Genomic DNA, 16,457 nt, shown 5'->3' on the forward strand with positions numbered 1-16,457 from the left:
GATGACATACAACTTTTATTCTAAAGCATTCAACAGGTGAAATATTTACTCTGGCAGCCAAGGCAGAGGAAAGAAGACAGGAGGAGAAGGAATGAGCTTAAGCCACATTACCAAGAGATGGAAGGATCAGAAGCCTGGAAAGCACTTAAAAATACCTCCCAGATCTGCAGCATCCAGTGTTCATTTAAAACAGTGGTAGTTTGACTCAGTTAAGAAGGCAAAGAAAAATTACTATGAACAAAGTGTAATTAAGAGTATCTGCCCAAACTTGCCTGAAATAAAAGTTAAACAATGAATTGTGTTATTTTCATAGATGTTAAATCAAATGCCAAAAATGATATTTGAAATGTCAACATTACCAAGACACACCAAGAAAAGTTAAGTGAGCAAGCTTTACACTTGCCTTTCCATTGGACAAGACAGATGCTTCAATCCTAGAGCCATTTACCAGCAAGACAGGGATGAAAACACATTTAGTGCCTCTTCCTCAGGGGAAGAAAAGGGTGGAAAAGACTAAGATTCTAATTTGGAGAAGTTATTTCAACACTGACTTGAAGTTTTACAGTGCATAGAATTCAAGATGAGCTAGATTAACAAAAACCTTGTATTTAAATGGCCTGACTTAATCTGGCTCACAGCTCTGTGGGCAGCTGGTACATGGTCAAACCCAGCCCTCAGGGATGCATTTTGCTTGGAGCCCAAACACTACAGCCTGGCTGAAAGAACTCCAAAATGTAAATCATGAGATAAAACAATAAGGTTGCACTTGATCAAAATCTACCCATGATGTTTGCAGCTTGAAGGATAAGAAAATAGCACCTGGGGTAAGGGACTATTTGGATGTGTACACCATGGGAAAGATCAGAAACAAAATTAAGGTGGAATTACGGCTGCAATAGAAGAGCAGAAGGCTTGGCTCACTCCAAAGATAACATTCTATATAAACTGTATGAACTTTTTCATGTTTCTACTTCCAACTTTTTAACAAACCTACAAGTTACAAATCTTTTCATCTCTTCAAACAGTTATGCAAAACTTATGGTCTAATTATGTTTAATTCTACAGGCAATCAAAGCCTTTTGTCTTGTAACTGGGGTGGAGCCCTGCCAATTCCCAAATGATGGCTGCAGTACTCTTTACAGCTGCACTGCCTAAAAAGCAGGGAAAAAAGCACAATACCTATACAGGGCAGGAAAGGCAGTGGGGAAAGCAAAAAAGTTCTAGCAAATTAAAAAGTTCTAGTCTACTAAGTGCAATGCTTCATCTGCCTGCGCTAGGCAATTCATATTTAGGGGCAATATTTCCAGAAATTAAGTGGTTTTCTTCTCCTCTAAGTGACAAAAAGACTTTATGGCTCAAACAAGTGTCCAGTTCTGCAGACAAAGGCACTTACCACAGCACAGCTCTGTCCCTCAGCTCCACGGCTGCACTAAAAGGTGACACAGCCACGGATCAGCCGCCACCAACGCCGACAAGGAACACCAAGATGTAAGAGAAGTTACTTTGACTCAGGACAAAACCAGCACGTGCTTTCTACATTAAGCTACTACTTCAAACTTTATGCCAGAGTTTCCAGGGAACAGCCAAGTGCTGCAAAGTTAATCAAAACAAGATGTCTGTGAGCCGTTGAGTACTGCAAGAGATCCTCCAGTGTTCAGCAGCAGGACCACCCAGAAATTTCTTTTAAGATGCAAGCCCAACAGCTGGGAAACCAAGCTTCAGCAAGTTAAACCATTTCTTCTCCTGTGTAACATTATCCCTCCCCAGGACTGCTGTGGATAAATACACTCTCATTCACAAATACAGCTGTACACTTGAATTTTGCCTTTTCTGATCTCATCTAGAATCCCAGAGAAGTTTTGGCAAGCATGACTGTTACATACAATTAAAAGCTCAGCCGTGATAGCTCTTGGTTAATTGCAAACAGCACTGTGAATGTGCAGCGTAGCTACATTTCCAGAGAGTTCAAGTATTCCTGCATATCTTAATAATACTCAGTACTTGATAGTTGCTGAAAAGAGGAGATACTGGGGAAAAACTGTAGTAAGAATGCATCAAGCCCTTCTTTTTAAATAACCAGAGAAAAATCACTTACAGTAATAGTTGCATTTTATTTTCTCTTTTAGTTTCAATGTGCAGTATTTTCAGCATTTTGTTTTTAAACTTAAACATACATCTAAAATTATATGCTTTTCTTTTCCCTTGAGTACAATTGCTTTTCAGGTTGGGGCTCCAAGCTGTTGCTCATCATTGCCCTCAAACTATATCCCACCACAGGGTGCGTTACCTTATCCTTGTCAGGTTTATCCAACTCGATGGCGTGTATACACGGACTGATGGGAATGGTAAGCTCACACAAAATGCACATGACTAAAGCAGCACATGCTTCACAAATGCTCTGCAGCATTTATACCCAGTTACCTGAATGCAACTAAAAACTTTATCAAGATATACCGTAGCAGCTCTCCTGGGTATGACTGTGGGAGTCTCAAGATTTTTAAATGGATACTTTAGGTAGCATGCACAATGAGTTCACCCAAAATCTCTGTATTAGGTTAAATTAACATCATTAATTTCCCCCAGATTTTGCTACATTGCTTACTCTAGTTTTTACAGCAGCTTGTTATCACTTTAAAACGCTTGAACTACTTAAAAACTAGCAAAGTATTTTGCCCTCTTGTAACTTTCAGCAATTGTGTCCTTATAACCAAAACTGTTTTAAGAGCAAAGCACCTTCCATTGTCCCTCAGTTGATTTCTATCTTTAGCAGAAAGTTTAGTTGGGATTGCACATGGAAAAAGTCTGATTTACACAATGAATGTACTCAATTAGTTCCCCGTCTTCTCCCATCCCTTTCAATGACTGGGTAAGATCCTGAATGACTGAATTTAGTTAAACTGCTTATTGCTATTATTTATTGCTCATTATACCCTAAAATTTCTTATATTATGGAAGCATAAATGCCCAGCCCTGACAGCTCCACAAACTCCTAAGACAAACCAGGTCTGCTGCTCCTGGAGAACTGTCTTTGCAGTGCTTTAACACAACCTCCTTATCTGCTATATAGTTAACAGCTTCTGAAAAAGGAGAATGGCAAGACAGAATGCTCTTAAGGCAAAGCTACTAGATATCAACAAATTACTTTTAACCCAAAAGGTTCCACTCGTTCCTCCCTTATTTGACCAAAATCTGTTCATTCATTACTCAGTGCTTTCGGAATGCTGCTGGTGGTTGAAAAACAAGCAATGTCTTGGTGCTAAGAAGGCATTCCTACCAAAGCAAAAGTAACACACAGACATTTACTAGGTGCTTTAGGCAAGAAATGACATCTGAGTATACACTTTGGAGAAGATTTCAATAAACTCACATTCAATTGCAACTGGAAAACAACATAGATTGTAAAGAAAATACTTTGAATCCCACAAATAAGAACAGGTTTACAATAAGTTGTTGTTTGCAACTCCTCACTCTTGCACTCAGCACAAGGGAGGGGGCAGGCTGAAATGAAACACAAAGCAAACTTTATTTAATGGGTCAGTGGGTAGCTGGTCCAAAAGCTATTTGTAACAAGTTGGCTGGCATAGAGTGCTCTTAGGGGAGGGCCACATTATAGATTTAGTAATGTAGTTTCTTTGATAACTGAATTGTAACTGAAGTTTTAAATATTAATCTGTCTCAAGTATGCTCCCAGTCATGCCATACCTCTCATCTTGTAAGGCTGCAAAGAAGCCACTTTTACTGCAAAGCACATTAAAGATGCTGTCTGCTTTGTTTAGCCAGGACAACAAATTTATGTCTAAAAACCAAACAGATTTCTACCCTGCTCTCAATGAAAAAATGAACAGCCTGATTTTCAAAATTAGCTTTCTGTTTACAGCAAGTTAAAAACACTGTGAAATAAAATCTTGCATAGAGTCTGTCTCAAAAGACAAGCAGTATTTTTATTTCCTTTAAATGCAACATCAAAATCCCTTAATGGCCACTGTTCTGCTGTTACTACCCCTATGGCACACCTTGTGGCTCGTATCACTAAAAGCAGACAGGAGTGATTTTGGGTATGATTTCATTCCCAAAGAACTGAGGGTGTGGAAAGAATGTCTAGAAAGAAGAGAGGAAGGTGTGCTGCAGTGAAATGTCTGAACTGAAGCACTACTGCAGTGTGCTCCCACACTAGGAAGATCCTTAAGGTACAACTCCTTCAGGTCACAGAGAATTTCCTAAGAGGAGGTGCCCTTCTTTAGACACTTGGGACACATTACAGGAGGTACATACACTAACACAAATCTCCAAGAGAGGTTCAAACAGATGAAGTTATTACCAGTGAATCTGTGTGAGGTTAGAACTGAGTGCATCAGCTCTAGAGCTTGTCTTGATTCAGGTAATGCAAGAACTTGCTCCAAGGCTGGCAAGAGGCATTTGAGGAATGGGAATCTGTCACATCTAATGTTTTTCATCCAGCTGTGCTGACTGCTTAGTTCAATGTATTTCTTCACTGGCTTGAAAGATTCTATAGCAAGTCCCAAGCTGGTTTGGAAAGTTTCAGAAAGGGGCTAGCTCCTGTGATCCCAAGGTAAAGTAATCAGCTGGTCTGTGTTAATCATGAGGAGCTTAAAATTATGAAGAATTTAACAGTTTCATAACACAACATATACTGTTATATGGTGAGAATTTGACTAACCTGATGCTTTAAAAATATATTAAAATCTATTTTAAATTCTGGAAAATAGCTTACAAAAATATCTTCACTTAAACTATATATCATACAAAAACTGACTGGTGTGTGGGTTTACAGTACAAAACGATTATTGGTGATTACAAAAGGGAAGAGTGATCTATACTACCCCTTAATGCAAACACAGGGCATTATATCTCACTGCCTGGAATTAGACTTTTATCAGAATTAAGATAATTTCCAATATAACTCAAAAACTTTCAAACAGTATCTATTTTATTAAACCTTTTTCTGAAACCCTGTTCAGTTTCTTTTAAAAATCACCACAGTGCTGTGGCCCAAGGAAGAAGATTAACCCAACTAAGGACAGAAATAATTGTTCTAGATAATAAGAACTGTAGAGAGCTAAATACAGCAACATCTACAGTTGTTTCTACTGCCCATACTATCAATTTCCTCTACCAGTTTCTAAAAGGAAGCGACACCAGTGGACAATTCCTTTGTAATCAATTTAAGGGCAGAAGCAACAATTTTTGGTCTAGATTGGAATTAGTTTAAATACATGGGTTTAATAAATACAAATATACACATCTGTATACATTAAATGTTGTCACATGTGTATAATTTCAACATATACATTATATACAGAAATACATACAGTACATGCTCCTCCTGACAACACTATCTCATTTTTCCAAGTGTCACCAAAAGGTGTGATAAGAAAATGAAGAGAGGTTGAATGTAGGATCTGACAGAGAATCAAGGTATCATTTCTATATAATGAAAGACTTAAATACAACTAAAGACAAATGCTGTGCTAGATTTCCTCATGTAAAGCTTAGGAATCAATGGCATTCCCTGGGTGGTGAGTAAAAGCTAAATCTGGCCCTGTGTAGTGTCCTGAAATTCATGGATAATTGTGTTTTGTGTCTAAAGCATTATGGATACAACAGGTAATAAAAGAGGTTGTGTAATCTAACACTTTAGCCAGTCCCAAAGTAGACCACAGCAGCCTTCTGATTCTTTACTGCTACCACATATCTGTTCACATGAGAGTGGTCCAGATGACTCCATGGTCTCAGTTAGGAAAGCTCAAATGGTTGTTGACTACTGGGGAGCTTGCACCATTTTGTCTCTGAAAATGCTGTGCAGCAAATAAGAGCAGTTTCTTAGGTATCTAAAGTTTGATTGAGAGTGACTAGTCCTCTTTTGTACCATTATGCCTCAAAATTAAGGAATTACAAAGAAGCTACAGTAAAGTGGATCAGAAGAATGCCTCCTTAGTACAGTTTCTCAAGACAAATTATTCAACATATTCCAGTTTTAAAGCACTTGAAGAAAAAGTGAGATGCAAAACAAGATGTAATCTGTACATTAAGATGGATTTCCAAAAGGAACATGAATTCAAGAATGAGGAAAAAAAAATGAGGACAATACAGATGTCAAGACATTCAGTAGCATGGCTTTTGTTCATCTCCAATTACAGCACAGCTCATGCACCACACATCTTACAATTTACATACTGTACATAATATAGAAATATTTAAGTTAAAATTTCTTTCACTGATATACTGTACTCAAATTTGAAATCCTGAGAAGAAAAAAGAAAAACGTGTGGTTACGTATGTGCACTATATCTCTGGTATCACCAACATATACACCACTGGATATCAGAAAATCCAGAGAGAAATTACATGCTGGAAGAGTAAATCATAAAAGAAATTCTCTTTTCCTTGTTTGGGAGCGACATTAGGAAACAAATTCTATTCTGTACTACACAACAGTATATACAGGTACATAAAACTATGAAGTTGGCTAATGACTGCACGTTGCAATAACAGTCTATCAGTGCTTCACTGGCTGCACCACAGTGGCTTCAGCTGCATACTGGGAAGAAGAGGAATACCAGATACCAGATACCTTGCATGTGGTACTAGCTCATATTTTACAGCTTGGATGTGTAGCTTCTTTAGTCCCCAACATCACTTGAAAAACACTGACATACTTCATTCCACTTAGAGGTGCTTGGTGTCAACAACTACACTTGACTTCTCAGGTGATTTCCAGTGCTGCAGAGCACTTGTCCATGCATGCTGGAAGGAAAACTGACAAGTCCGTATTTATCACAAATGCAACCCCAGGTATTTTCTTCATCTTGCATTCCTCATAACTCATATTCCAACACTAGTCATGCAGTTCCACTACACATCAGGATGTTCAACATGCTGTGACCTTGTGGACATTTTGCAAACAGGTCAGCAGGCGATGGTATGGGGTTCCTGGAGATGCCACCACCTCAAACACCGACTGGAAGGCTCTCCGATCCAACTCTTCATCGATCTGGTGTCGGTAGAAGTCTATGGCCACCAAACAGAAGATGTTAACATCCACCTGCTCTGATTTTCCCATTCTGCTGATAATATGTGGAAGACTGAAAGACAAGTTAAGGTCATAAAATGACAGACATTGCCTCTCTTTTGGTTTAGCAGTTTAAACTCCGTTCTCCATTAAAACAGCTTATTCTTAAGTTCACCAACAACGTTCAAGTGCAAAATGCTGTCATCTGGAAATTAACTGCTACTACATAAATCCTATTTCTTCCTTAACATCATACAACTTCTTATCCTCAGAAATTAATTTCAAGCTAGCAGTAGTTTTCTTTATCCATTGAAGCAAATGATGCAATCAGCAACTGCTGAGAGCCAAAGAGCACTGCTGAGGTTGGGAGTCATTAGCATGTCTCAAACATGACAAATGGCCATTTTTTTTGTCTGCACACAAAAGCACTAGTTATTTTTCTGTTTGTTTCAGGGGTTTGTTTATTTGTTTTTAAATAAACCCATCACTAATACCAAACACACACACACACACACATATATATATATAAAAAGACAGATATATAGATAAATTGAAATAAGTCTGTTCCAATTTATTTGACCAATGCAATTCCATTGCCAAAGCCCACTATTGCTGCAGTGCACAGCCAGGGTGATGACTGCAAAATACAGTTTGGATGTAGAGGATAATTCTCTTGATTTTGAGTTTCTTGGCTTCTTTCATTTTCTTCAATATATTTTATCTTGCAGAAGGAATACAGAGCAAAGCTTTAAAAGGTCACAGCAATACTATCTTGATGAAGCTTTTAAAAGTCCTTCAAAGTAAGGACTTTCCCAATCAACTAGCATAGCCAAAAGGAACTGATCGTAAAGCAGTACTTTTAGATAACTTTGCTCTTATAATCTGTTTAGATCTTCTCTTTTTTCCCTACAAACCCGAGGTACCAGCAGCACAAAGCAATATACACCATTACTATCTGCAGTAAAACTGCCTTTTTTGTGTCTTACACTTGTACTCTTATCCTTCAAGGCTTTACACTGTAATTACCCAGAAATAGCACATATTCAACCTTTTTAGGATACATTGCTGAAATCCATTGACTGGTGGAAGCACTGACAAAAAAACAGGAAAGACTCCACATTGCCATTGCCACGGGTGTTCTTTGTGTGAAATTAGAGAGAGAGAGCATCACCCAGTCACGGACCATGGAGGATTGTCCAGTGCTATGCAGTGTCTGGAACACCTGCAAAATATTGTACACAGAAATAGACAGGGTGGATGGATATAGGAAAAAGTTCAGTTTCTCTTGTAAAGGTTCTCTCTGTCTACAAAGCTCTGAATGTCACAAACTGGATTCCTAGGGACAACTCTGAATCTAATGAATTAGTGAACTGGACTTGTGACAAATGTGCCAAATTGAAGTAATCACATAGAAATATACAACTTGTGTGGTGTCTCTGTTTTTTATAGATCACATGTGCTGTGCACATGCACTCTCCAGTGATGCACAAGCCCAGCAGGTGCTGAAGTGCCAAAAGCCCAGAAGCCCAGCTGAAGCCACACGGACTTGCCTTTTGGGCTCACAAGGTGATGGCTCACTCAGATCTAGAATCTAAGCACCAGGACCACAACCACTAACTTCTCTTTATTTCTCATTATCAGTGACTGGACTGTCCTGCAGTGAGCTTTGGCCTCTAGGTGACATGGCAATTCTAGCCCTCAATGCTGCCTGGAAGGCAAAGCTCACAGCAGGACAGCTCAACCACGGCAGGTTTTTTAGATCTAATTAACAAAAGTGGTATGTGGCCCTTCAGCTGAACTGTCAATTATTTAGAAATTTTCTGAAACATTTAAGAAAAGAAAATGTATCAATACTACCTTATAAACTACTGTTGCCATGAATTGTGGGTATGGCTGCTGATTGGACAGAAATTCCCCAATGACTTTGTTCATTACATCTTGTGGGGGGAAAAAATCATCAAGGAATTGTGGAAGAATCCGAGCCACTACTCGAGCTTCAAAAGGAAATCCCTTCCTGATCCTGAAAATAATAAAAAATTTAATATATTATGATTGAATGTCAACACATATCTTGTTCTTTTCCAATTTAATTGGCAATGGAAAGAACATTTTACTTTCATCTCTGAGTAGGCAAGTTCTCAGCACTGATGAATCCAAATCTTCATGTAATCTTAATAACAGACTACCCAAAGAGGTCTATCAAAGCTGTCAGAAGCTGTTACAGGTGTCTCCTTACCCCACACTTTCCCCTTTCCTTTTCTGAATAATCACAGTTTTTGAAGGTCTGGAATTGTATCAGAAATGAAACTTACCAACAGGAATGCTGAAAAAACTAAACAAGAACAAAAATGGACAGGGAGATCACTCCTCCTAGTTATCAGAGAAAAGACCATTTATAAGCAGAACAGCAGTTTTCATTCATAACCTCTTGGCATTTTTTATTCAAGTTCAGAATGACCAACATATCAAATGAGAAAAGCAAGCTGTATTGCTGTGTAAAGTGGGGAAAAGATACTCCAACCTACAGACAACCTTGTTTAAATCACACTAATTGGAAAAGTCTTTCTAATAAAGGCAGCATCTGTTGATGCATCAAGATCAAGTTACCATCATGTGATTCTTCCCTGCAAAAGTTATTTTTTATTTGTAGTAGTCACATTTGTTTTGCTAGCTCTTCAGAGTGATATATTCAAAAACACTCAAGCACTGCTCTAGTTCTGTTCTCACCAAGTACATAAGTGAAACCCTCCTCCAGTTTTGTGGAAAAACCACTGAACACTTTAAAAAATGTAAATCATTACCCACAAACTACTACACAAAATCTAACATGCTATACTCACTTAAGACAGCTTGAGATTGTCAGATCAAAACAGGGGTTTTGAAATGTTCCCATTAATGAGTTCCATGTGAATACAGAAGTTTTACTGTATCCTTCCACTGTAATTACTTAACAGCCTCAGGAAGAGCAACTCTTGTGAGGGGGAAGGGGAGAAAAAAGTTTTAAACTCTTACGGTGGTTAGAAAGATTATTTCCTGTAAACTGGATTTATATCCTTGATTATGTAGAAGACATCCTGAAAAGCACTTAAGAGTTTGACCCAAAGGGAGCTGGAAATACATTTATGAAGTATTATGGGTTGTGCAACACACAGTATCAGTTTGGACATGTCTGGTTTTCATTTACATTCCTGCACATTTGTGCTGCCTTCAGCAATTCCATCAGTGTTACTGTGTATACCAGGAGTGTAACTTTTAAGCAATAGTAAGTAGAGAAACATCATTAATTAACTGTAAGAACTGTCAAATAGAGAAGTGATCAAGCAGTAGCAAACACAATCCTTTCCCTCCCAGAGCCCCATTTACACATTTTGTTCTCTTACCTATCAAAAAGGACAGATACCCGTTCCATAGCAACAATCACAGATTCACTGTCAGGAGCACCAGGATTTGCATCTGGGATACGGCTGGGGCTGATTTTTTCCTTTCCTAAACCAAAGTAATTTGTTACAAGTTTACTGTGAATGTTAAAATACACTTCTTTTACTCTTGGTAACAAAAAAAAATTAAGAAAATTAGCATTGTTAGCAAGCCAGTCTCCCAACACATCAGAAGTATTAAAAAAGTGAATACCTGTGTACATGCAAGTCAGCATTAATCCCAGGGCTGCCATTGCTCTGTGGGGGCTCTGCACATTCACCCTGTCAACACTCAGCTTAACCAGGGACTCACTGTCCAGCCTGGAAAGCTGCTCTGAAAGAAGAAGTCGTTCCAATCCTCTCAGGACACAGTGATAAATAATGGATGGTGTTGATTCATCACTTCCAGACACCATGACTCCACACATCTGAAATAAAGCAAAAAACACCAACTATTTGGTTTTGAGGTGCATTTAGGTCGTCTTCTAGCACCACACCACAATAGCATGAGTGGCACCAGGTAATAACAAAAACTGATGAAACCAAACCCAAAAGCATGCCTACAGCTCACTATCCAAGTGTTAAAGACAGCTAATGTGGTGGTCTCTCAACCACCCCTCACTGGAGGCATCACAACATACCTGAATGATTCCTGCAGAGAATTCAGGCCCTACATCAAGCGGGTAATTCTCGATCAAATAGAAAGCAGCTGCACACATGACCAAAATGTGCTCTTGGTTATGGATATTCACACAACTGCAAATGAGCAAAAACACTAGTGATCACACCAAAGTTGTTTAGGTCACAAACAGAGACACTATAAACAATATCTAGAAATTCAAAGTATTTTTGAACATGAAAACTAAACCCTTTTTAAAATCACAGAAAGTATTGCTGAGGTGCCATAAGAGAACATTGATTATTATGAAAATGACAGAAAAATGAGATTTAAGTAACACAGTTTAGAAGACTGTGTTTAGAAAGACACAAAAGCCTATACTATCAAACAGTTTTCTCATCCTCAAATACCATTTCACTCTGTAAATTAAACCTAAAATTGGATGATATTTTCAATGAAAATGCCAAAAGCTGCTTGATACAACAGCCTGCTCTAAAATGTACCGGGCAACTGCCAACAACAGAGAGCCCTATTGTTCAGACATAAACATGCAACAGTTTGGAGCCAGGGGGAAAGGGAGAAGAGTCTTACTGTGCTACTCCTCTCAAATTGGAGAGCAGATACTCGCTGATAATTGGAATGAGCTGCTTTGCTGTCTCATCCAGCAAGTCACACTCAAGGATATAAAGGATTCCATGCAGGGCTCCAATCCGACTTGGCATGTGGGTGCTCCTTAGGGTTGATTCCAGCAGTCGACTTACTGGTTCAGCCACAGCTTTATCCTGATACACCCAACAAGAGCACTCATTAGAAATCAACACTGGTTAAAATACTGGCAAGTCCTGTCATTCAGAAATACTTGGAACAAATTAAAGAGAAGAAAATAGGGAACGAACCAGAGCCTGGCTTAAACTACTTTGAATAAATGTCACAAGACTAATACAATCAGACAAGAGATGAGTTGCAGATTAACCAGGAAATTGATGCTACTTTGTTTTATTTGTACAAAGTTATGTCACGATTTAAAATTTAAAAAAAAACAAATAAGATAAGGATTAGTTCAGTAAACAGTACATGTACTAAAAATATAGGACTTGAATGATTGAAATTGTGGCCTTTCAACTAAACACAAAGGATTCTTCCATCTGAAACCAGACAACTATACTAACTAATATCTGTCTACTCAACTTACAGCACATCATTCCATTCATTTATTATTCTCTGAGACAACTGGTACTCAGACCTACACATCTTTCCCTCCACCAATTCTAGATGAGGGAATTAACTGTACTGTGATCTGGATGAGAGAATTAAGTGTACTTTCAGCTGGGCAGGAGTGTTGATCTGCTGGAAGGTAGGAAGACTCAGCAGAGGGATCTGGACAGGCTGGATCAGTGGGCCCAAGGCTCTGAGGTTCAACAAGGCCAAGTGCTGGGTCCTGCCCCTGGGTCACAACAACCCCTGCAGTGCCACAGGCTGGGGCAGAGTGGCTGGAAAGGGCCCCGTGGAAAAGGACCTGGGGGTGCTGGGTGAGAGTGGCTGAACATGAGCCAGGTGTGCCCAGGTGGCCAAGAAGGCCAATGGCACCTGGCCTGGACCAGCAGTGGTGTGGCCAGCAGGACCAGGGCAGTGACTGTCACCCTGTACTTCATTGGATCATTAAGGTTAGAAAAGTCCTCCAAGATCACGGAGTCCAGCCTTTGACCAAGCACCACCATCAACTAAACCACAGCAATGAGTGCCATGTCCAGTCATTTGTGGAACACCTGCAGAGATGGTGACTCTACCACCTCCCTGGGCAGCCTATTCCAATGCTTAACCACCCCTCCAGTGAAGAAATTCTTCCTAACAGCCAGCCCAAACCTCCTCTGGCACAACCTGAAGCCATCTCCTCTTGTCCTGCCACCTAAGAGAAGAGACTGACCCTTACTTTGCTATAATATTCCAATAACTTGAAGAGTCATAAGGTCCCCCCTGAGCCTCCTTAGGGGAATGGTTTCATTAGGTGAATGGCTGGACTTAATGATCTCAAGGGTCTTTTCCAACCTAAATGATTCCACAACTTGATGTTCAGTATTCAAGGTCAAGCTGGTATCAGATACTTCACTCCCTGTTACCAAATACCACAACTTACCGGAATATACAAAATCTACTTTGAATTTTAGTTTTGGAAAGTCTTCTCCTTACTATCTAAGTAATTAGAAATTATTTGTTTTACCTTGTCCCTTTACTCATTAAGTATCTAAGATACAGGCCAGTTTGAGATAGTGTCTGCTCTCTCAGTTGCCCTTTTTAAGCAGATTTTCTATATAACTGAGCTCAGAACGGCAAGCAACTCTTGATGGAACCAGCTTCTTGTTTTTTAAGTCCCACCAAGCTGTTATATTCAGCTGTTTGCTTGTGAGAAGATGTTGTAAGATCACTGAGCGGGAAATGACAGCCTAGTCAGAATAAGCTCATCTCTAAAACTGTTTCTGTATGTTTGCCATCATGTTCCCAGCCTTGCCTTGCAGAGTTGCTGCTGCAATAGCTACTGAAAGCCCCACCCTAAAAGCCTTTCAGAATTTCTTTTACCACTATTACCCATATAGCTTTATATTAGGCTCAGAGTTTCTAGAAGTGCTAACTCCTTCCAAAATTATTTGTAATTTTTTTTCCTAAATAACTCCACTCTGAAATGTTCACTGAAAAGTACTTCTGGTCTACACATTTCAAGACAGAATGATGCAGTGGAGGGAAGAGTGAGGGAAAGAAAAGGGATACCTGAACTATCTGAGGCTATATATTCATTACATGTACTGTCCCAGCCTCCCATGAGATTACAGCCATTCACCAGCAATACAAATCTAACAAAAGCTGTTCTGCAAGTCCTCATTTCTGGCCTGAAATGTAACAAATGAGGAGTCCAGGGCAAAGGCAACACTGAACTCAATGCAACAAACCAAGAAGCACATTAAATAATGCTCAAACCTCAAAAAATATCAATTCAAACAACATTTCTGTTTGAACACAGGGCAATTGGAGATACTGTTTGCAAACTCTGAAAGCCCAGAATACATATCCTATTACTTCTTACAGCCATGCAGATCAGCTAAAGGACATTCTTAGAGACAAACCCTCCTTAAAAAGTATACCAGGTTTTGCAGAAGCTGAGCTAACCTAAACACTCATGAATTTGCAATAAACTTTCTGAGAATTTCTTACCATTCCAAGAACAGCAGCAGCTTTACAGGTAGCTGGTATCAAATACTGTACAAGAATCTCATCTTCTGACGGATGCACCTTTCTCAACTCTGTCAGTGTTGTATACATCATTTCAAACTGATTCCTTTCTGTAAATAAGTCTGACACTGCCAGAAGCTGTACAGGAATTAAAATTGAATATAAAAAAATTCCCATTAGCTGACAGCCAAAAATTGACTCTCCCTTCTGTTAAAATTGTGAGCAAAAGATTCCTCAATTGATCTATTAAATGTGTAAACATTTACTCAAGGGTCTGAAATAACTATTACTATTGCTGTCCAGAATTAATTCCATCATTCATCTCAGATAATGACCTCCAAGAAGTCCTTTCTACCAAAAAGTTTACAAAATCAAAGCCACTATAGTAAGTAACTCTGGGACATTAACATTGCAATTTACAATGTACTAAACCATCCCAAAACAGACAACACATACCTCTCTTGCAAGGATAGTTTCATTTTAAGTCATACGAATGACAGTGAATAATGGCTGTCAAGACACATTCCACACCTGTCTTCTTTAGTTTTGCTTCTACACTTAATAATCAATTTAATTCTCAAATACATTGTTGTTTCATCTTCATTTTCTTACAAAGGGATAGGATAAGCAAATCTTGCTTTAGCAAGTAGTCAAGTAAAATATAAAGTGCCATTAAGTAACAATGAAGTATTTGGAATGCAGCAGCAGAATACAAAATTCGGATATAGCTTAAATCAGTCTAATGCTATAGCTGCCCAAGTTATGTTTCTGTACTGCCCACAGAATAGCACTGCCAAGAAACTTCTGTGTGTTCCATATATTAAAAGATGCTTTATAAATGCCACTTAGCCCTGAACACTTATAACATATGCTCAGTTATGACTCTGAAAAACGATTCAGACTTACTGATCGCACCACTTCACTGATCAAAATCACTGGTGTTCTCTTGCTGGGGTTGGATGGCAATATCCACTGACTGTACAGCTCAAGCAAGAACTGAGAACAAGAATGGATATCTACACCAGCCCGGTGTTTCCTGCAAGGAACAGTAAACAAGTGTTAAAATAGCTATTCTTAATCCCTGCTAAAATGCTTGATTTGAAATAATACACTTATTTAACAGCACTCAATTTATAAACCTAGCTTACTGAACTCAACATGAAGAAATAAAACCTTATCTATGACTCAAAAGTGAGAAGAGAAAAAAAATAATATACCTGGTGTTGATAGGAGAGGTTGGTGGTGTGGAAGGAGCAGGTACATCATTCTCATCTTCTTCATCCTCACCCCACTCTTCTTCTCTCAGCGGAGTGATATTATTTCCTAACCATATGGAGTGTATAGAGACCTTGCAACACACACAAGAGAAAAACAAATAGCAAAGAAGTGCATTTAACACCCCAATAGTCAGCCTAGAAGAATCTTAGAAGCCAAACACATTTTCATTTAAATGACAGGCAACACACAGCCTTCTAGCTGAGGAGACACCCAGTTATGACCTACCCTGCATCAATCAGCTTTTAGTTTCTATTTGATGTCAAGCAATACTTCTTAACTTTAATTTTTCAAAACTGGAGGAAATGTAATGAAAATCAAGTTTAAAGTTAAGCTTTTAACAAACCTGTCCCAACTTATAATCCATATCTCCTATTTCACGTTCAGTATTGATCTGCAGTAAGAGTTTTTCATGGCTGATAAGAGCACCTGTAATGAAACACAGGATGAATTTTTAAAAAGTGCATAACAAAGCACATGTGAAAATGTCTTCGTTTCCCACAAACTAGATTTCAAATTTTTCTAAGAGTACCTTTTCCACATTTTAAATGCGAAAGAAATTCACTCTCCCCTTCTTCCCCACAAACAAGCACTTACCTGTAGTAGCAGGAGAAAGTGATGGAACAGGGTCCCAAGCTTGGTATAAGTGATGAGTAGCAATATTATCTCTCTTAGACACCATTGCCTGGATTTCCTGTTCAACAATTCCCCTGATAACACTTAGCTTCCTCCCAAACCTAAAAGCCCAAGAGAAATCAATTTTAGCAGATTTTTCCTTTAACGGTTTTGTGCAAGTCTGGCTCACACTGTAATGTTATGTGTCGATGCTTATTTTCAGTATCGGGGAAATGAAAATGTTGAAAAATATGTTCTGCACACTGTTTACTAGATTTTA

General features: G+C 38.8%; 2 protein-coding genes across 3 annotated transcripts in view; both read right to left on the minus strand.

Annotated features, from left to right (window-relative positions):
* The window catches only part of MSANTD1 (Myb/SANT DNA binding domain containing 1), a 57,199-nt gene extending 55,642 nt beyond the window's left edge, over positions 1 to 1,557 (minus strand). Inside the window, exon 1 of the mRNA XM_030238732.2 lies at positions 1,394 to 1,557. The gene's annotated coding sequence lies outside the window, so the exon portion shown is untranslated. The remainder of the gene's footprint in view (positions 1 to 1,393) is intronic.
* Positions 1,558 to 2,091: 534 nt separating this feature from the next.
* Positions 2,092 to 16,457, minus strand: part of HTT (huntingtin) — an 80,820-nt gene continuing 66,454 nt past the window's right edge. For both annotated transcript variants that reach the window (XM_018924504.3, XM_009099101.4), the window contains 12 exons: positions 16,160 to 16,299; positions 15,909 to 15,991; positions 15,505 to 15,635; positions 15,194 to 15,323; positions 14,270 to 14,425; positions 11,657 to 11,847; positions 11,088 to 11,202; positions 10,661 to 10,874; positions 10,411 to 10,516; positions 8,888 to 9,050; positions 8,092 to 8,252; positions 2,092 to 7,103 (listed from right to left, as the gene is read on the minus strand). In XM_018924504.3, coding sequence (XP_018780049.2) covers positions 6,890 to 7,103; positions 8,092 to 8,252; positions 8,888 to 9,050; positions 10,411 to 10,516; positions 10,661 to 10,874; positions 11,088 to 11,202; positions 11,657 to 11,847; positions 14,270 to 14,425; positions 15,194 to 15,323; positions 15,505 to 15,635; positions 15,909 to 15,991; positions 16,160 to 16,299 — 1,804 coding nt within the window. In that variant the 3' untranslated portion in view covers positions 2,092 to 6,889. The remainder of the gene's footprint in view (positions 7,104 to 8,091; positions 8,253 to 8,887; positions 9,051 to 10,410; positions 10,517 to 10,660; positions 10,875 to 11,087; positions 11,203 to 11,656; positions 11,848 to 14,269; positions 14,426 to 15,193; positions 15,324 to 15,504; positions 15,636 to 15,908; positions 15,992 to 16,159; positions 16,300 to 16,457) is intronic.

Source organism: Serinus canaria, chromosome 4 (assembly GCF_022539315.1).
Source record: "Serinus canaria isolate serCan28SL12 chromosome 4, serCan2020, whole genome shotgun sequence".
In the NCBI taxonomy this organism is placed as follows: Eukaryota; Metazoa; Chordata; class Aves; order Passeriformes; family Fringillidae; genus Serinus; species Serinus canaria.